General features: G+C 38.3%; 1 protein-coding gene across 1 annotated transcript in view; it reads left to right on the plus strand.

The window, feature by feature from the left end:
• Nucleotides 1-101: 101 nt before the first annotated feature.
• Stpg4 (sperm-tail PG-rich repeat containing 4) overlaps nt 102-21,522 on the plus strand; it is a 43,226-nt gene continuing 21,805 nt past the window's right edge. Inside the window, exons 1-5 of the mRNA XM_005324490.3 lie at nt 102-3,725; nt 5,902-5,961; nt 7,267-7,524; nt 18,615-18,679; nt 19,103-19,157. Coding sequence (XP_005324547.2) covers nt 3,630-3,725; nt 5,902-5,961; nt 7,267-7,524; nt 18,615-18,679; nt 19,103-19,157 — 534 coding nt within the window. The 5' untranslated portion in view covers nt 102-3,629. The remainder of the gene's footprint in view (nt 3,726-5,901; nt 5,962-7,266; nt 7,525-18,614; nt 18,680-19,102; nt 19,158-21,522) is intronic.

Consider the following 21,522-nt stretch of genomic DNA (forward strand, 5'->3'; position numbering starts at 1 on the left):
AAGTTTAATTTAAAGAATAAAATACAGAATTGGTTTGTCCTTGTTATAATTCAGATGTTTTTGCTTTTCACTCAAGATTGTACCTCATAAATTAGGATAAAACATCTTAAAAAGGTTTAAATGAAACATTAACAAATCTTAAGCATATGTATCGTGGGAATCAGCATAAAGTTGATGCTTGCTGTTTTATACCTTTTAATTGTACTTTTAAACTGCAATCCATTTGTCCATTTTGACTTGAACCATAAAATGAATTTTTAAATGTTTGCTTAGTTATCTTTTTTTAAACTACCTTTTAAATACTTTTTTAAAATTACAAATACAAGCCTAAAATATTATATATAGTTGTTAGCGGCTTATTGTAGCCCTCAATGTTTTGAATTGGCAGATTTGACAAGTCATGCCTATCTATTTAAGTCAAGGGAAGTTATAGGCCTTGATAATCCTAGTGGGAATGTTACTTTATTGCAGTTGACAGATTAAATAGGAAGAATTAAGATGGGATGTCTACTATACCAGTGTTTTCTGTATTAGATGTAACAGTTTTAGTTAAAAATCTTACAAGGTAGTGGAATAAAAGCTTGCTTTTCTGTTTCCCAATGAGGTAATTTTCTCTAGGGTATTTTGGACTTTTTGAATTTTATTGCAGTGCAGTGTTCAGATTATCACCGTGTAACACTGAAGAGGTCTATTCAAGTTTCAGTTATCTTACCTAAAATGGGTATAGTTTCGTAAACTGATTCCTAACAATGTAATTGTTTCTGAACCAAGAACTATGACTTTAAAAAGTCATTTTCGGGCTTGGGCTGGGGCTGAGCGTTAGAACACTGGCCTAACGTGCGAGGCCCTGGGTTGGATCCTCAGTACCCCCCAAAAAATAAATCAACAAAATAAAGATATTGTGTCCAACTACAACTAAGAAATAAAAAATAATGTATCACTTTCACATCTTAACCATGTTGTTGTGTGTTAGCATAGTTGGTAATATTTCCCACAATATTCTCCATAGCATTTTGGCTCTCAGATGTTTCTTCCAGTAAAACTTTGCTATTGGAGTTGAAGTTAATCCTCAGGTATAATATGTTTTCCTTGGAGTTTCTAGGAAAGGGTAAAAAAAAATTTTTTAAGTCTGACAGCAGAAATGATGTGGGGCTCTAATATTGCAGTCTTGTTTTTTTTTTTTTTAAAGGAAATTCCTCCTTAACTCTTACCCTGAAAATAAGGCTTAGTGATAACTATACAAAGACATTGTTTTCTTAAAGAGAACATTTTGTTTATCCTACATGCTTAATCTGGTTTATGGATAAAGTCCTTGAAATCATTGACCCATCCTGTTTCTATTTTTGAGATACATAAAACTATTTTCTCATCAAGATGTTCCTTCTGTTCAATTTCACACCTTGTATGGATTTCTGGACTTCTCATTCTTTTAGTCTCTAGGGTCCCAGTCCCTCGTCTGCTGAGCCAGTTTTATAGACTCAGCCAAAATAAGAAAATGAAATGAGGCAAAGGGATGAACCTGATTAATCTATTAAATTTATAAGTACTCCTGTTTACTTCCTTCTTGGCCCTAATTTGATTTTAAACCTAGTGCCTGGTTCTTTTTTAAAAGTGAATTTAGGATTCCAGTATTTTAAAAGAATTGAAGTCCTATTGCCTTCTCAAAAGCTCACAGAATTGTGTTAGAATTACTAGAAATATAAAATCTGGGCTGGTGATGTAGCTTAATGGTAGAGTACTTGTCTAACACCTGGGCACAACAAAAAAGTACATATATATGAGTCCCTGTTCTGGAACTAGGCTCAGTCTTCATTTTAACACTGCGGCCAGATGTTTTATGTGAACATCAGTGTTTCAAAGGCACAGCTGTAATCTATAGTTTTGTTTAGAGGAGAAAACTGGCACTTTATTCAACAAAATATTAACTTTCCTGTGTTCCAAAGGTTCAAAATAAAGAAACCATGTTATAAATTAGCAATTTACTGAGGCTGTGGGGTTTTTTTGTTGTTTTTGTTTTGTTTTAATATTTTAGTTGTAGTTGGACCCAATACCTTTATTTTTATATGGTGCTGAGAATGGAACCCAAGACCTGGCATGTGCTAGGCAAGTGCACTACTGGTGAGCCACAACCCCAGCCCCTGAGGCTGGTTTTGAACTTGTGATTCTGTTTCAACCTCTCAAGCCACTGGGATTACAGGCATGCTATGTTACAAATTTTAAAGTTAGAAGACAAATGATTTTTCAATTATTCCTTCAATAAAGATAAACAGTCCTTTGGGACATGGCAGGTTACATCTAGGAATTGACTCTTGAGTTTTCTAGGTGTCAAAGAAGGGAATAGTATTTCATACAGGAGGGTTAGCATATATTGAGACTGTAGATGTGAAGATCCCACATTTGGGGTTTACAGAGAGCATGAAGTTGTAATGAGGGAGAAAAGAGGTGAGAGCTTGGATTGTAAACTTTGTTTTTGTCCACACTTTGTGAATAGTGTGTCACAGACATGGTTCCAAACAGTAGCCAATGTAGCAGGTATTACTTTATTATCCTCTATAGAGGATAGGAAAGAAGCACAGAAGCAAATGCAAGTCAGTGTTCAAATCCTGGTAGTCAAGGGAGGAGAGGGATTCAAGAATGAGGGAGTAATTGATGCATTAATGACAAATTAAGGCTTCCTTAGATAAGAGCTGAAAATCCCCACTGGATTTATCAGATCACTGGCAGGTTTAGCAATTTCAATTTTAAGTTAAAAGGTGTGTGTGTATGTTACATTAAAATAGTTAGGAAAGTACCCAAAAAAGGAAAGGATCAGGTAGTAGGTCCACATTAGGGAAGCAGAAATTTCATGGTATGACGGGCAGTGGAGTCAAATCTGTATTTGGATGGCTCTGCCACTTTGTGTGATGCTGAGTCAAATGGTAAATTGTCCAAGGAAGCCTCAGATTAGGACTTAAGATTTTTCATAAAATCATCTTTCATAAAGCCGTTGCAGGGTGGTTTTGAGGATTAAATGAGATTAATGTATGTGAAGTCCCTGGAACATGGTAGGTACTCTGTAAAATGAAATTAAGGTTGAGGGATGGTTGGTTTGTAAAAAGAATTTTTCTAGATTGAGAAACCCAAAATGAATTTAGTTGAATTCTAGATTGAGGCCCAAAATGAAGAGTCTATAGGGAGAGGGAGGGATTGATCTGTGGTTTCACAACTGGTGAAACCTGCTGTCTGGTGCTCCCTTCTCAAAGGAGAAGTGACGCCAGAATGTCGACTTGGATGAATACACACAGTGTATGCTCAAGCAAAGTATTCCTTTAGCGCTAAGTATGCCTCCCAAGTGATCTGGAAGGGGCTGCTGGAGACTGCGGAGTTACCTCCCGGTAACACTCCTTTGACGCAGATACTCACCCTGGACACTCTGGCGACTCCAGAGCCGGCTAGATTTTCTTATCACAAGTGCATGATGGTCTGGAGGGATTTCCTCTGCGTTGGCTTCGCTGGCTTCGCTGGGCGCCTCGCTGTGAGCGCCCGCATCCCTTCCCCCACCACTGGAGACAAACCTGGCGGTGCTCTGCGCACGCTCCGGAGCCGAAGCCGCTCGGCGCCTCCTAGCAACCCGACGCCTAGGGAGAGGAATGGCCTCAATGGACCAAGCAGTTGTCACCGAAGCCTCCAGCGCAGCATTAGAAGATCTCGGGCGCGGAGAACCGATAGTGTTTGTCAAGCCCCCGGTACGGTGGTACTCCTCTGGCCGCCCCACCACCGTACCCCTCTCTGGACCCCTGTCCTTTTCCCAGTCTCTCTACTCGCAGGCTCTGGCGCCCCTAGGCGCTCCCTCTCCCTGTGGTTCTCTTCCTGCCTTCACGCTTACACTGCAGTCCTTTCTTCCTGTCATTATTTCTTCGTATTTCCTTTTCCCTTACTGCCTCTCTTATTCTCCCCTTTATCCTTTGTTTTCCACATTTCCCTCATTGCCCATTACTAATTGCTCTGGGAAAATACATCAGTAGAGTGATTAGATTTCTTCCCCTTTTCAGAGACTCGATTCCCTGCCTTGCCCGTCCCTGTGGTGGTGCTGGGGATTGAGAGAATGGAAAAATTTCCTTCCTTAGTCCATCACTTTTTCCCCTGTCTCTTACTTTAGTACCTACAAAAATGTTTGAAATTGCCTTTGTTTAGTTTTTAAATAAATTTGAGTGAGGGGAGTTTTATCTTTTCCCTTTGACGTGAATTTAAAACAGTAGATGGGTGGAATTTAGATTACCTGCCTGGGGCCAAACAAAACATCAGCTTCTGTTAGCTTCCTTTGGATTTATCATGCTTACCTCTCTAATCTTTCTACTTCATTTCTCTGCTTTTGGGTGGAGATGGGAGACCTGCCTTGATCTTCCTGAGAAAGTTTTCCTTCTGTAACTATTAAATGTGCTACAGGAGATTCAACACACATATTTAACAAAGGAATGTTTAAAAAGAAGTTCAGGCTTCATATTGTGTATGAAACTGTTTTTTGTTTGTTTTGCTTTTGTTTGTTTTTAGAGAAATGCACATATTTCATAGTAAAACTAAAGCCCTGTGATATTCATAAGTAGAGTGGATTTCAGTTATAAGACAAAAAGAATTATGTCAGGTTCTTTTTACTGATTACATTATTTTTTTTTTAAATCTTTATTTTAATGTGGTGCTGAGGATTGAGCCCAGTACCTCATACATGCCAGGAGAACACCGCTACCACTTGAGCCACATCCCCAGCCCCTGATTAAATTATTTTTAATGCATTCTTGCTTGAGATAACCCATATTTCATAGTAATAACAAATATATTATAAAATGAAATGAGCTGGATGTGGTGGCACATGCCTATAATCCCAAGTACTCAGAGGCTAAGGCAGAAGGATCAGGTCTTGCAACTCAGCAAGACCCCCTATCAAAATAAAAAAAATTTTTAAAGTGCTGGGGATATAGTAGACAGCCCCAGAGTTCAATCCCCAGTACTGGGGGGTGGGGAGTACAACTCAATATTTTAACTATTTTTACCTACTAGAAATAATACAAAAGAGTAAAACTAAACAATTGTGGGCAGTGAGGTTAAAACAAATGTGGAGTAATAATCAATAAGAGCACTTAACTATGGAAGACACTTTTTTTGAAAATTGAGGATACCAAAATAACCTGCTTCCTAGTTTGGCAGAGGAAGTGTTAAAACTGAAAGCTATCCAGGTGCAGTGGCACACACCTGTAATCCCAGCTTCTCAGGAAGCTGAGGCAGGAAGATCAAGTTCAAAGCCAGCCTCAGTAACAGCAAAGTGCTAAGCAACTCAGTGAGACCTGTCTCTAAATAAAACACAAAATAGGGCTGGGGATGTGGCTCAGTGGTTGAATGCCCCAAGTTTAATCCCCAGTACCCACCCTCTGAAAATGAAAGCTATCAATCATTTATTGAACACTGGTTGTAGGTGCAAGTCTTTATGTGTACTATACCATATTCTCATGCCATGTCAGCAGTATCTCAGTTTTATACTCAAGTGAGAAAGTGAGAAAGCAGTGCACGCGAGGATTGAGTAACTTGCCCAGTGTACTTAGCTGTTACATGAGGGAGCCGCAGTTCAAACCCCACCCTATTCCTCAGAAGAACATCAAATTTTGTTACATCTAATATTCTTCCAGCACCTCAGTGAGTTGAAAATATTTATTACTCTAATTTTATCAAAAGGAATTTAGATATTTAAAAGCATTTAAAATCATAAAAGAGCAATTTAAGGAAATGTCATGGGCAAAATTTATCATTCTCTAGCTTTTATTTTAATGACAGTTTGATGCAGGTATTAATTTCTTCAAGTAATGTTTTATAAATTTAATTTCAGGGGAATTACCTCTCAAATGAATAAGCATATTTTGTATTTGTTAATAGAAACCAAGCCAGAAGAGTTCCTCTTTTCAAAGAGAAAGCTGGTGGAGAATAGCATTAACAGTGTGTATATTTTTGGTCTTTCCTCTTCAAATTATTTTTGTTCCCTTTAAAATTTTAATCATTCTTACCCTTTAAATCAGTAACACTTAATTGTAAAAAAAAAAAAAAAAACAACAGTTATCATGTAGGTCTACATGGGCCTCATTTCATGCTTATAATTTTAATATTAGCATACAAATGAGAAATTCACTTTAAATTTTGAATGTAATGGAAACTTATGAAGTAAAACAACTCTAGGAATCCATGTGCTTTACAAAATATCTAAATAAAGTGAACTTTTGATCTTCTGATCTTGGTGACACTGGACAAGAAAGAAAAAGCATCTATTCCAGAAAGGCGACTTGGCTTCAGATTTTCTCATAGATGGTACAGAACCTATGATAACACTTAACATGATCAGTGTATACAAAATGTTTAAGAACAAGATGGTAATATATGAAAGAAAAATGACCAAAAGATCACTTGTAATGAAGATCATTTGTAATGAAGCTCCATGGGTCAAAGCCTTCTTGGAATTGATCTAATTTTAATGGCTCAGCTCATTGGAAAAAGTGGCTGCAGAACAGCAGTTCCAATCTGGCCATTGAGCCACACTGTGGTTGTGATTTGAAGGTACCAAACTTCTTTTGGAACTATGTAGACCATATGCTCTGCCAGTTCATCCTCAGGCTCATGTTATTATGTGGTAGCTTCTCACCTGAGGCTAGTTGAAACATAAAAGTAGGATAGCTTTTAGTTGACCAAGAAGCTCTCTAGAGTAATCTCACTAGAGGCCTGAAATATATACTCAAAATTCAATTGGCAAATATAAGTATATGCCTGAAGTTACCTTTTTAAAAAATTAAATTTTAACTATTACCCATTTGTGTTAATTCAGGATTTGTTTCGGAAAAGAAATAATCACGATTCTCTTGAAATACTGTTCTGTCAAGAGTTTTATATGTACCGGCACAGTGGCGCACGCCTGTAATCCCAATGTCTTGGGAGACTGAGACAAGAGGATTGTGAGTTCAAAGGCAGCCTCAGCAATGGCAAGGCACTAAGCAACTCAGTGAGACCCTGTCTCTAAATAAAATACAAAATAGGCCTGAGGATGTGGCTCAGTGGTTGAGTGCCCCTGAGTTCAGTCCCAACACCAAAAAAAGAAAAAAGAAAAGAAAAAAAAAAGAGTATTATATGTGATAGAACTTCATTAAATTTAAAAATAAAGTAGAATGCTACTTAGGAATGACTCTTCTAGGAATGGTGCTTTGGGGAAAGTTAAAGGTTTACAGTGATCTTAAAACTGCTGTCAATTTTCCACAGAATACTCCTATACCTGGCACTTATCACTTGAAAACTTTTATTGAAGAATCCCTATTAAATCCAGTAGCAGCAACCTACAATTTTAAAAATGAAGGAAGGAAAAAGCCACCTCTTGTGCAAAGAAACAATCCAGTCTTAAATGATCTTCCTCTGTACATGCCTCCTGACTTCCTGGACCTGTTAAAGAAGCAATCAGCCAGTTACTCCTTCAAAGACAAGCCCCGGCCCAGCCCCAGCACACTAGTTTACAAAGATAAGGTAAAGTTCTACTAGCAGATTGGGTTTTGTGGGAAAGCTACTAAAAGCTCCAGAGGAAGAGATTCTGTATTATGTACCCCGCTCCACACACAAGGGAAAAATGGCAAACCTCTAGGTTGTCTCACTTCTTATAGTGAGACAGCCAGAACTGCCTGGCTTGCAAATGAATCCAGAAAGATTTTTTTCCTCATGAGGTATTCTAAACCTAAGGATAGAACTTTGGGGGGAAATTTTCCCCTCTGGGGTCACTCTTATCAGGGTTCCCCTCTGGGATCTTATCTATGTTTAAGCCATGTTCTAGCTTCTTCAAGCAGTTGATATGGTGAACCCTCTTCGTTCAAAGAGAAAACCCTGGATCTGGGTGAGTATTCCTATTAGAACATGCATAGAACTATCTACTTCAAGAAGATTTTAAAATATTTTCTTGGCTGAGGTGTAGCTCAGTGGTAGAACATGCATGAGGTCCTGGGTTCAATTCCGGCACCAATAAATAAATAAATAGATAGATAGATAAATATTTTTCATGTAGGAATGAGCCTGTGGTTACAGAAAGGTCAGATTCTACTCAGCTCCACCCGTTCATTCATAGCATTGATAATATAAGCACTGCTTTACTTACAGCCTTGTAATATGACCTTGGGGGGAACAAGTTCCTGAATTAGAAATATTTAAGTAACAATATAAGACAAAATATATCAAGTGCTGAGATGAATAATGCTGCAGGAAATGCCAAGGGAAAGCTCAAGGTAGGCTGGACTGAAAGGCTGGAAAGCTCCCTGGATTAAGTAGGATTTAGCTGGACCTTGACCCTTCCATGCATATTCTCTTAGTTGCTTCTTCATCTTCTGAAGTAGCTTGAACAGATATCATCTCCTCTACTTGCAACAAAGCTGTGCAAATAGAGACTTAGTAACTTGTTCTAAGACACATAATTTGATAAATAAGAGGTAAGGACCACTCACTGAGGGCTTTTTAACCCAGATTCAGTCTTCTTTCCAATCTACCACCTGTCCCCCACCTTGAATGAGGGGCAAGGTTTTGACAGGTAGAATCCCAAGGAGGCCCCTGCAGTGGGGAATCTCACCTTGTTCAAGGCATCCAAGTGGCAGCAGCAGGCCCTGTTCCAGTGACAGAGCTGTGACTTGGACTCTGGGCACTTGTCTCTGTTCTCTGTGCCCTAATGTCCATTGACTGGAAAGGAGACACTAATAGTATCAATCTTCACTTTATTAGAATATTATTATCATAATCTAAGAAGTCCACGGCAACAAATGTCTGACTTAAAAACAAGGAAGTGCGATTGCCAAGTGGACTAGAATTTTCAGCAGGATGAGCACATGTGTAGACCCTTCTTACCGCTGTATGAATTATAACAGTAAAACAGAACAGAATGATAAATGTTCATTGGGTAAATCTTATTCTATTTGCTTTAATGGATAAATATAAACACTAAGTTATCTTTGGACTTTTATGACTTGTTATCAGGTAACCAAGCCACATGTGACCGTGCTCTGAGTACTCCAAACACAAAGGCATCCTATTATTCTCTCTCCTACCATTTCTCTCCTTTCTGTTCCATTTTTTTCTTGCTCCTATGGGTCTCTAAGCATTGGCTCAAAGGCCCATCGTGGAAAGGAGAAAACGGAGAAGTTTGTTATTAGGTAAAACTTATAAGACCAAATAAATTCAGCTTACCTAGAAGGATGAACAAACTTTCTGAAAACACTTCTTCTGTTTTTTTTTTCTCTTGTCTTTCCTCCCCACCTCTCACAAAAGATTAAGCTCCAAGAACTAGAAATATCCAATGTTTTTCCTAATTTTCTATTTCAAAGGTATTTGAGAATATATTCACAAAGGGAGTGATATTTATATATAACTTTGTATACCCACCTATAAAAGTAAAAAGTCTGGTGTTTTAATAGCAGAATTCAGAATAATTTGGATTTGGGGTAGATATTATAGAAATTAGTGTTGCTACTAAGACAGGACAACATTCTTATGTTCTATCCTTTTTAATAGAAATATTCACTTTATACTTCATCAAGGCTACATTTTTATTCCTAAGAAAGTTTTTCCTGGCTCAGTGGTGCATGCCTATAATCCCAGTTCTCTGAGAGTCTGGGGCAGGAAGATCACAAGTTCAGCCTGAGTCACTTAGCAAGACTTTGTTTTGTAAAAAGGACTGGTAGAGTGCTTGCCTAGCATGCTCCAGGCCCTGAGTTCTTTCCTGCTTGCCCCAATACACATGAAAAGAAAGATGTGGGTTTTTTTTTACTATTTTTGTACCTTTGTTCTGAAGTATGTATGTAACTCAACTGGACAATCTCTATCAAGTCTTTTTTTTAATATTTATTTTTTAGGTGTAGTTGGACACAATACCTTTATTTAATTTATTTACTTTTATTTATTTTTGTTAAATATTTTTTTAGTTGTAGTTGGACACAATATCTTTATTTTTATGTGGTGTTGAGGATGGAACCCAGTGCCTCACACGTGCTAGGCAAGCGCTCTACCACTGAGCTATAGCCCCAGCCCTCGAGGAGTCTTATTAAGTGTGAGTATGTGAGGGTGTGTGTGTGTTTGCGTATGCATGCATATGCTTATCTATATCTGGCCCTTTCCAAAGAGGATTTGAGGTGGTCTCACAATGTTTACAATAGCTTTTTTTATGTCAGAGAAATAATATGTTTTCATTGTAGAGAATATACACAGTTTGTGGCTTCCTTTTTCTTGGTGTCACAATTATCCACTGGCCTCAGAGTTACCTAATCCCTTTGCTTTTTGATGATTTTTAGCTCCCTTACCTCATGGACACACCTTTCCCTACACCTGTCATGATTTCAATACACAAGTGGAGGATCTTCCAACAACTTGGTTTCTTGACCTCTCCTCCACCTCTGCCGCTTACTTCTTATATATATATATATATATATATATATATATATATATATATATATATATATATTCCTTTTTGAGCCACATCTCCAGCCCTATTTTGTATTTTATTTAGAGACAGGGTCTCACTGAGTTGCATAGTGCCTTGCTATTGCTGAGGCTGGCTTTGAATTAGTGGTCCTCCTGCCTAAGTCTCCCACACCATTGGGATTACAGGCTTGCACCACTGTGCCCAGCTACTTCTTAGATTTTTTAAAAAATATTTAATTAGTTGTTTATGGACCTTTATTTATTTATATGTGAGAATCATACCCAGTGCCTCCTACATGCTAAGCAAGCACTCTACCACTGAGCCACAATCCAAGCCCCTTAGATTTTTTGTAAGAGCTGTAATTTCACTTCTCCATAATCTCAGTTACATGAAGGCAGTTCTCTGGTGCTAACCTAGTATACTAACCCCAACAATTTCTTCATCCCCCTGTATAGCCCATTGATTTTCCTATCTTTTCACTTCCCCGAAAACCCTGATGTTCTCTCTTCCTCACAAAGCTTGAATTTCCTAATTAATCATCATAGTTGCTTCCCATGATATTTAATTGACAGTGCACTATAGTTCCCTTGGCCCTGACTATTCCTCTCTCCCTCATTTGGCAAAGCCGCACCCTGGTTAAATTTCATTGCACACATTACACCTGAATTTCTGTGGCTAAATGCCTAGCATCATCTTAAACCCTTCACCTCCATTGGGCACTGAAAGGACTTCCTTAGTTTGTTAACTTTCCCACTTTCCTGGGTGGCCTGTGTCTTTTCAAACCTCTAACATCTCCTTGATCTTGACTTTTTGGCCTTTGCTGTCTTTGTTATTTCCCCAAAAAAACTGTTGACCTGGGAGTGCCCCCAGGCTTTCAGACCTCTTCTCCATCTGCATTGTCCCCTGGGATGCTGATCTTGTCCAATCTTAAGGCTACGAACACCATCTATTTTGGTGATTACCAAATACTTATCTCCTGTCTAGACTTCTCCTTTGAAGTCCCTCTGCCTTTTCAACATCTCTACTTCCAAGTCTAATCCAGGGTTTTTCAGCCTCAGCACTATTGATACTTTGATAGGATAAATCTTCATGTGGGGAGCTGTTCTGTGCTTTGTAGGGTGTGTAACAGTTTTCCTGGCCTCTACTCACTAGATACCGGTCTCCCTTCCCAATTGTAATACCCCAAAATATTACGAGACGTTGCCAAATGTCCACTGATGTAAAAATGCTCCTAGGTGACAACACTGAAGTTAAGGCAGTATTGTGGTGGATGTGATCTCTAAGTGGTTTTTCTCAGGGTCGACAGGCCTATGGTGAATGGGATTTCTTTCTCAGCAAATTCAACTATTTGTGTATAAAACTGCTACTTTTTTTGGGGGGGGGGTATGTTGATTTTGTATCCTGCATCTTGACTGAATTTATTTTCCTATTCTAACAATTATTTAGTAGAGTCTTTAAATTTTTTCCATATATAAGTCAAGTCATGTTGTCTGCATGTGAGTATCTCTGACTGGGTGTCACTTATCGTTCTTGAAATTTTATATTTCAAGAACATTCCCCAAGGCCTAGAACTTGTAATCTTCCTGCCTTAGCCTCCTGAGTCACTGGGATTTCAGGTGTGTGCCACCACACCCAGCAAGCTAATGATAAAATTAACAACAATATGATTGCTATAATGAGGCATGCTGCTTTTTTAAGAAGTCCTATGTGTCTGTTTCTCAGACCTTAAAACATCTGAGCAGTGAGTCACTTATGTTTCCACATGGATGAAGAAAGCCCAAGAGACTTCTCCAAGAAAAGAGAATGAAATTTCTACCATTAGCACCTGGAAATGCTGCACCTGCTGGCTCTTTAGCTCTGTTCACCTTATAATGATTCTGATGGTGGCTTCTCAAGTCTGAGTTCCCTAAACAGGGTCACAATGATTTCTGGTTTCTAGTCCTGTGTGTAAGTAGCTTAGAAGTTGCAGTCCCACCCTAACAGCAAGTTTAAAACTAAACAAACTGAAAAATCAACTCCTGTTAGAACCCTTGAACTGTAACTGATGAACTGCTGGAGGCTTGGTGTGGGCAAGCCTGAGAGTTAAAAGCACTGGGAGGACCCATTAGGCCATAGGTTTCCCATGCTTAACGCCAGGAGCTCAACCAGGTTCTCACAGTACATGTAAAATTAAAAAAAAAAAATATTCACATGGGAAAAGAAACTGTTTGAAACCCATCAAAAGACTCTGTTCTCAACAGGTGTGCCTTAGGAACTATCAACCTTGCCTGGATTGCTAGGGTTTTCTCAGAGACTGACCAACGGGGAAGGGAAATGCCCAGCTCCAGCCAGCTCTGGTCAGCCTATCCCACCTAAGAGGACAGTCGTTGAGAAGAGCTTGCAAAAGCCATCCAGAGAGAGGCACAGGTTCACTAAAAGACGGGACCTAACCCCCATCCCACCTCTGACCACCGCATTGCTAACTGTCTATTTATAGCAGCTCTTTTCACCCAGTAGTCTTGCCTAGCTATCAAGAAAAAAAATGACATGGCACACTGAGAGGCAAAAACAGTTTGAAGAGACAGAGCAAGCATCACAATCAGGCATGGCAAGGCTGTTGGAATCATCAGAGTAGTGATTTGAAGCAACTATACTGACTATGCTAGAGACTCTAGCAATAAAGTAGACAACAGGGAACAACAGATGGGAAGGAGCTGGGGATGTAGCTTTCTCAGTGGAGTACCTGTCCAGCATGGACAAGGCCCTGGATTCCATCTCCAGTACTGCCAAAAAATAAAATAAAATAAAATAATAATAATAGAAGAAGCAAAAAGAGAAGATGGTCAATGTAGGCAGAGATATGGAAATCCTAAGAAAGAATCAAAAAGAAATGCTAGAGATCAACAACACTGCAACAGAAATGAAGGATGTATTTGAGAGTCTTAAAGTATACTAGACATGACTGAGGAGAGAATCTCTGAGCCTGAGATAGTTCAGTCTCAGCCTCCACAACAGAAAAATAAAGAGAACGAAGACTGAAAAAACCATAATATTCAATAACTGTGGGACAACTACACAGTGTGTTTTATATATATATATATATAATATTTATATATTATATATTATATATAAATATATATATCGTATATTATATATATATGTATATAATATTTATATAAATACAAAAGCAGGGGAGAAAGGAAGAGAAATATTTGAAAAAATATTGACTGAGAATTTCCCAAATTAAATGTCAGATACCGAACCATAGATCTGGGAAGCTCAGTGAACACCAAGCAGGATAAAGGCCAGAACAAAACACAGCCATAATTAAATATATCACTTTCAAACCCCGGAAAATTAGAGACAGAAAAAAAAATTCTGAGTGGGTGAAGAGACACCTGTAGAGGGACCGAGATAAGCATTGCCTCCAACTTCTCTTCCAAAATCTCACAAACAGAAAGAGCCTGAAATAAAGTATTTAAAATATTGAAAGGAAAATCACACCAGCTTAGAAATCTGTACCCTGTGAAACTCTTTCAAAAATGAAGCAGATGCCAGGTGTGGTGTTGTACACCTGTAATCCCAGCGGCTGGGGAGGCTGAGGCAGGAGGATCGATAGTTCAAAGCCAGCCTCAGCAAATGGTGCTAAGCAACTCAGTGAGACCCTGTTTCTAAAGAAAATACAAAATAGGTCTGGGGATGTGGCTCAGTGGTTGAGTTCCCCTGAGTTCAATCCCTAGTACCCCGCCCCCCGACAAAAAAAAAAGTGAAGCAGAAATAGAGACTTTCTTGGACAAACAAAAGTTGAAGAAATTTGTTACCAGTAGATCAGCTTTGCAAGAAATCTTCAAAGAACTTCATTAAAGAAAAAGAAGTTAATACAGGTCAGAAATGAAGAGCCTTTGAAGAAGGAATAAGTGAAGGTAAAAAATCAAACTTTCATTTTTTTTTAAATTTTATTTTGAAGTGCTGGGATTGGACCCAGAGGCACCCTAACACTGAGCTTTTAATTTTTTCTTTTGAGACAGAGTCTAAGTTGCCCAAGCTGGTCTTAGACTTGTGATTCTTCTGCATAAGACCTTGGGTTTGTCCCCACCCCCACCACCAAACCCCCCCAAAAAAAGAAAGGAGGAAAAGAAAAAGAGAAAGAAAGCAGGACAAGCTATATTGATTTAAGAGAGCAAGGAAACATATCAGAGATAGAGGGCGTTATATAAATAAAGGGTTCAATACTCCAAGAAGATATAAAAATATGTTAGGCAATATGTGTGTGCCTAGCAACAGACCATTAAAACATGTGAGGCAAAGCAGATGGGATTACAAAGATAAACAGATGATTATAGTTGGAGACTTACACAACCCTTTATCAAAAGCACAAAAAATCAGCAAGGATATAGTTACTGAATAACACCATCAATCAACTGCTATAATTGATGTCTATAGACTACTTCATCTAGGAACAGCAGAAAAAAAATCTTCTCAGGCTCACATGGAATATTCACTATAAGATAGACCATATTGGGGATAGGGTTATGGCTCAGTAGTAGAGCACTTGCCTAGCATGCATGAGGAACTGGGTTCAATCCCCAGCACCACATAAAAAACCTAAATAAACAAAATAAAGGTACTGTGTCCATCTACAACAAAAAAATAATAATAATTTAAAAAAAAGATAGACCATATTCTGGACCATTAAACACTCCTTAAGAAATATCAAAAAGTGGGCTCTCATGTCACAGTGTCATTAAATTAAAAATCAATAATAGAAAGATAATTGAAAATCCCCAAATATGCAGATACTAAGCAACATGCTTCTAAATAACACATGGATCAATTACATGATACTTTGAACTAAATAAAAATGAGAACACATTTCAACAAAATATGTGGGATATTGTGAAGTCAGAGCATAGAGGGAAACTGGTAATGTTGAATGCTTATATTAGAAAAGAAGATCGACAATCAAGCACCTAAGTTTCCTCCTTAGGAAAATAGAAAAAGAAGAATTAAGTAAATCCAAAGTAAGCAGAAGAAATAAAAATTAGAGCATAAATCAATGAAATTAAAAATGGCAGTAGAGAAAATCAGTTAAATAAATGTTTTATTCAATAGATTGATAAAATTGACCTAGATTAACTAAGGAAAAAAAAGAGGATACAAATGACTAATATTAGAACAGAGGGGATATCACTAAATCTCATACACACTAAAAGGATGATAAAGGAATGTTATGAACAATACTATGACCACAAATTTAATAACCTAAATGAAATGGACCAACGAATTCCTTGAAAGACACAGTCTGCCAAAACTCATACAAGAAGAAATAGACATTCTGAATTGGTCTATAGCTATTAAATAAATTGAAATAATAGCAACCTTCCCAAACAGAAAATGTCAGGCCCACATGGGTTTATAGATGAATTCTACCAATCATTTAAGGAAGATATCATATTAATTCTTTATAATCCCTTCCGGAAGATAGAAATAGAGCACAACCTGTCTAACTCATTCTACGAGGCTTGCATCACCCTTACACCAAAAACAGATAAAAACATCACGAGAAAAGAAAATAACAAACCACTCCCATGTCGTTCATGAACATAGTTAGAAAAATCCTCAACAAAATACAAAAGTAACTACATATCACAACCAGGTGGAATTTATTCCAAGTATGAAAAGCTGGTTCATAAATCTAATCTGATCAATTACTAAAGAAGAAAAGTCACTCAAGCATATCAGTAGATGTGGAAAAAGCATTTGTCAAAATCGACAACACCCATTCATGATAAAAAAAATTCTTAGTAAACTAGGAATATAAGGGAACTTCCTCAACCTCATAAAGAATATCTATTTTTTAAAAACCCTACAGCTAATATCATAGGTAACAATAAGGGTAGGAAACTAGAGGGTTTTCTACCGAGATGAGGAACAAGGCAAGGATATCCCTCTAATGCAATATGTCAAGAAAAGGAAGGAATAAAAATATAAAATAAAATAAAAATATTGTCCCTATTCATAAATGACATGATTGACTATGTAAATAATCCAAAATAATACATCCCCCCCCAAAAAAACTCCTACAAAAGTCAATTATTCACCTACATACCAGCAATGAACAAGTGGAATTTGAAGTTTAAAACAGAATACCATTTAAAAAAAATCCCTCAGGAGCCAGGAGTGGTGGTAATTTTCTATAATACCAGCTATTTAGGAGGCTGAGGCAGGAGGATCACTAATTCAAGTTCATCCAGCGGAACTAGCAAGACCCTGTCTCAAAATATTCTGGAGGTGTAGCTCAGTGGTAGATTGTTTGCCAACATGCACCAAGCCCTGGGGTCCCTGCATTCAATCCCCAGTTAATAAATGGGCCAAGGAACTGAACAGATACTTCTCAGAAGAAGATACACAATCAATCAACAAATATATGAAAAAATGTATAATATCTCTATCAATTAGAGAAATGCAAATCAAAACTACTCTAAGATTTCATCTCACTCCAGTCAGAATGACAGTTATTAAGAATACAAGCAACAATAAGTGTTGACAAGGATGTGGGGGAAAAGGCACACTCTTAAATTGCTGCAAATTTGTGCAGCCAATCTGGAGAGCAGTATGGAGATTCTTTAGAAAACTTGGAACGGAACCACCATTTCACCCAGCTATCCCATTCCTCATTTTATACTCAAGGGACTTAAAAACAGCATACTACAGTGATGCAGCCACGTCAATGTTTATAGCAGCTCAATTCACAATAGCTAAACTGTGGAGCCAACCTAGATGCCCTTCAATAGATGAATGGAGCACCTTGCTTTTTAAGGGTCCTTTCCTTTCAATTCTCTTTCTTCTTTCTCCGTGTGTGTGTGTGTGTGTGTGTGTGTGTGTGTGTGTGTGTGGAGAGAGAGAGAGAGAGAGAGAGAGAGAGAGAGAGAGAGAGAGAGAGAGAGAGCTAGCGAGCATGCGCATGTAAGCACAGTTTAAGGTAAATAGAAAACATACATGAACCATATCCAAAATCAAGAAATAGGATATTGTTGGCCCCCAAGAAAGCCTTTTGCTTAAAATTTGTTTCTCTGCTTCTGTAGTATGATGCAATCCCTTTGTTTCCTCTGTATTTATTATGTCAAGTGGGCAATTAGTAAAGCACAGGTGCGTCGGGACAGCATGTGTATTTCATCATAAATTCATATATACTGTTATCACTGTATCACAAAAAGCTGCCTCTGCAATCAAAATTGTGTGCTATCATGGGAAAAACAGCTGCAGGGTGAAATATAATAGCTGAACTTCCAGATGACAGCTAGGCCAGGATGAGGATGCTTCATTTTCAACAAAGGCAGCATCATTTCTCAAAATTCTATATAAAAAAATACCAGGAGATGGAGGGAGATGGTTCTCCTCAGCCTCCCGAGGAGTTTCTGATCCAGCTCCTGCCTGGCGGCTCCTGCAACAGGGTCTGGAGCTCCGGCCCTTGTTCCCTCCTGTTCCTCATTCTCCTTCCTCCCTTCACATATCCTCTTCTCCCTCATGAACTCCCTTGTTCCTCATCCTCTGGGCATCCACAGATACAGGGACAACGGGGCCACCTAGGTAGTCTGCAGCTATTTTGACATAGGGCAGAAAGACAGTTTCACTTGGAAGTCTCTTCTTGAAATCCCTCCTGGCTCGGCTTGAGGAAGTCCTCCCTTTCTTAAATGCCCCCCTCAAATCTCCTCCTCTTTGCTGTCTTTAGATCACCCCATTGGGTTTACTCTCCGCCCCCATTCCTGCCCTGGTTGTCAATCTATTTCAGCATTGACTATAGTGTTAGAATCATTCCTGAAGGTGCCTCTCACCCCTGCTGTCAGGGGCCATGTCTCACCACTGTATTTCCCACCACCAGCCCTGTAATAAATGGTCCAAGTGATTTTTTGACTCCAGCAATTCAAAATGTGATTAATGAGGCAGCATTTTCCCACGCAACATCTCAGGCAGATTGTCTATAAAATTCACCATGGAAAATGAATACATAATGAATGTTTGGGAGCTCAACCTTTGGAGAGGTATACCTTTCCTACTATTAAAGCAGAGAATAAATGATGAAATGTTGAGTGGTCATAAAATAAAGGATTATTGAATAAGAGATAATCAAGTGAGTTTATAACCTCTATTAATCTATTATTGTGTCCTTGTTCCTTCCATGTAGTCACTCCACCTTTACCCAGGGCAATACGAGATTCTTCCTACACCAGTTCCCAAGTACGCTTCCAGGTAATCAACGAAGTTACTTTTAATCATCTCATTCATGCCTATTTACAGACATATTTACATACCAATACTTATGATTTAAACTTCATTTATGCACCTCATATTCAGATTAGCATTTTAAAATATTAAATGATACATAGGGAGTAAGTTAACAAAGACCTTCACTTTAGAAATAAATTTAGAAGCTGGTGAGTTGGAGCACACCTGTAATTCCCAGCAACTTGGGAGGCTGAAGCAGGAGAATCACAAGTTTGAGGCCAACCTCAGCAACTTAGTGAGACCCTGTCTCAAAACAAAAACAACAACAACAAAAAGACTGGGCATGTGGCTTAGTGGTTGAGCACCCTGGGTCTAATACCCAGTACCAAAAAAAGAAAATAGATTTAGAAACCATTTTTTTCCTTTTTTTTTTTTTTTTAAATACAGGAGCTTTGTATTCCGTTCTACAGTTCAAAGATTCCCAACAATCTACTTTACTCCTGTAAGTATAATGCAGACAATTAATTCATGATGAATTTGATGTTTAAATTTACAGTGATTCCTTTTAATATATTAACATTTTGCTCATTGTCATAAGATATGAATGATTAATGCAATTAATTTAAGCTGTACTTTAACTACATCTGAAGATACACTGGGAATTTCAATGTAAATAACCCATTCATGACAAATTACAGAAGAAAATGTCCAGTCCCTTAACTTTCTGAAGTTCAAAATACATACTGTACAACATGGTGACTACTGTTACTAAAATATATTTACTGTTGAAAATCCTCCATAAAGTAGGCTTTAAGTGTTCTCATACAAAAAATGGTATGTGAGATGATGCATATGTTAATTAACTTTATTTAGCCACTCCAGCATATATACATAATACACAGATTATAATTTTTATTTCTCAATTTCAATAATTTGCTCCTTGTATAGCATCAGTGCCTCAGTAGGCATCAGACTGAAAAAACACAAAAAAGGATCAAACATGATTTCTTAATTTTGCTTATCTATTTTTGTGGTGGTGGGATTGAACCCAGGGCCTTGCACATGCTAGGTAAGTGTTCTACCCCTGAGCTATATATCCCCAGACCCTTAAAATATTTTTGTTATCACCAACAAAATACCAATACATGGTTAAATGTCAGTTGGTACTGTAGATATCACACATGGCAGTCCTCCGCTCTGCTTCCCACCACCCATTCCGTCTTTTGAGGGCAGCCACCTTCAACTCTTAGCCATTACTCCTAGTATTTTCATCAATATTTTCAAATGACAACCTTATACAACTACTACTTTATTCTCTTGAATTTGAGGCTTTATTTCTTAATTCTCTGCATGGAATATAAGCCAACTGCTCTCAAATCTTTCCCACAAAAGTCCTTCCTTACAATAATTATCACATTTTTTATATCTGATACATTTTAATTTTACTTCCTGTGGACTCACATAGTATATTAAATTGAATTTCTTGAACTTTTTATTTTCTTGGAGTTCATGGCTTTATTTACTTGGTCTAGAGATGTAGCTAGTGGTACAGTACTTGCCTAGCATGTAAGAGGCCCTGGATTCAATCCCAAGAACTGTGTACACATACACACATGCATACACACACACACACACACACACACACACACACACACACACACACACTTTACTTTGGTTTGCTTAGTTTGTTAAAGACCCAAGTTCTCTAAAGAACTATAAATTCTCAGGAATGATGATGTGCATCAGATAATTTATCAGTTGCTTTTCTTTTTTTCTCCTTTGGAGATATCCCTCCTGGAACATTCTGTCATCATCCTGCAATCTGAGCTGGTTGCTTTTAAAATGTACTGGGGATTGTACCAAGGGGTAATTAACAACTTAAATACATCCCCAGTCCTTTTATGTTGTATTTTTAACATGAGGTCTCACTGAATTGCTAAGGCTGGCCTTGAACTTGTGATGCTTCCTTCTCAGTCTCCCCAGCTGCTAGGTTACAGGCCTGCTCCACCATGCCCCAAAGGAACCGAATACTTTCTAGTTTGATGCACAGTGTCCTTGGGACATGCCTTCACTGTTCTCTTGGAAAGTTCTTGGTATAGGCCACCATTTTGGTAGGACATGTTCTCCAGTGGTCCCTCCTTCAGACTTGGTGTTGGCTCCTTCTTTGATGCAGGGGTTCCTTGTGGGGGGGGGAATAAAAGCAGGAACCTAGGTCAGAGGCATAGAGCAGACCCTCCAGGGATCTACACAAAAGGAGGTTTTGGGGACATGTGACAAGGCAACTACCTTCAACTCCCCCAGGGTCTGTAGGATCACTATGAGGATCAGCAATGTCTTTATAAAGAAGCAGCCCAGCCGCATGTCTGGTGTAGAATAGGAGCTCAGCCCATGGTGGCTGCTAATGTTGTTTTTATATTAAAATTTCTGTGGAAGCTCAGAGGATGAGGGCAGCCTTGGTCAAAAAGCCCCCCCCCCCCCAGAGATTTGCTCCTCTGCTTTCTTTAGGTCTTGACTAAAATCATCTTTACCGGGAGGTCTTCCCTAGTCACCTACTCAGGATTCCCACCACCCCTTCCTAGGTTTCTTGTTTCCCCAAAGCATTCTTCACTGTCTGATACACTGCCTTTTAAAATCAACCTATCCTGTTTGTATGTTTCTTCTGGACAAGGATAGCAAGCTTCACAAAGGCAGGGATTTCTATCTGCTCTTGTCCTGTATTCCTAGCTCCCAGAAAGTGACTGCCTATGTGTTTTGTTGACTTAAGTAATTAAAAAACCATCAGAGCTGTTCAGTTCATCATTGTATTAACAATAGAGAGGAAGAATATCTAGTCTCTTTTCTTTGAAAAGATGAAATAACCTTTCTGT

The sequence above is a fragment of the Ictidomys tridecemlineatus genome, chromosome 12, assembly GCF_052094955.1.
Source record: "Ictidomys tridecemlineatus isolate mIctTri1 chromosome 12, mIctTri1.hap1, whole genome shotgun sequence".
In the NCBI taxonomy this organism is placed as follows: Eukaryota; Metazoa; Chordata; class Mammalia; order Rodentia; family Sciuridae; genus Ictidomys; species Ictidomys tridecemlineatus.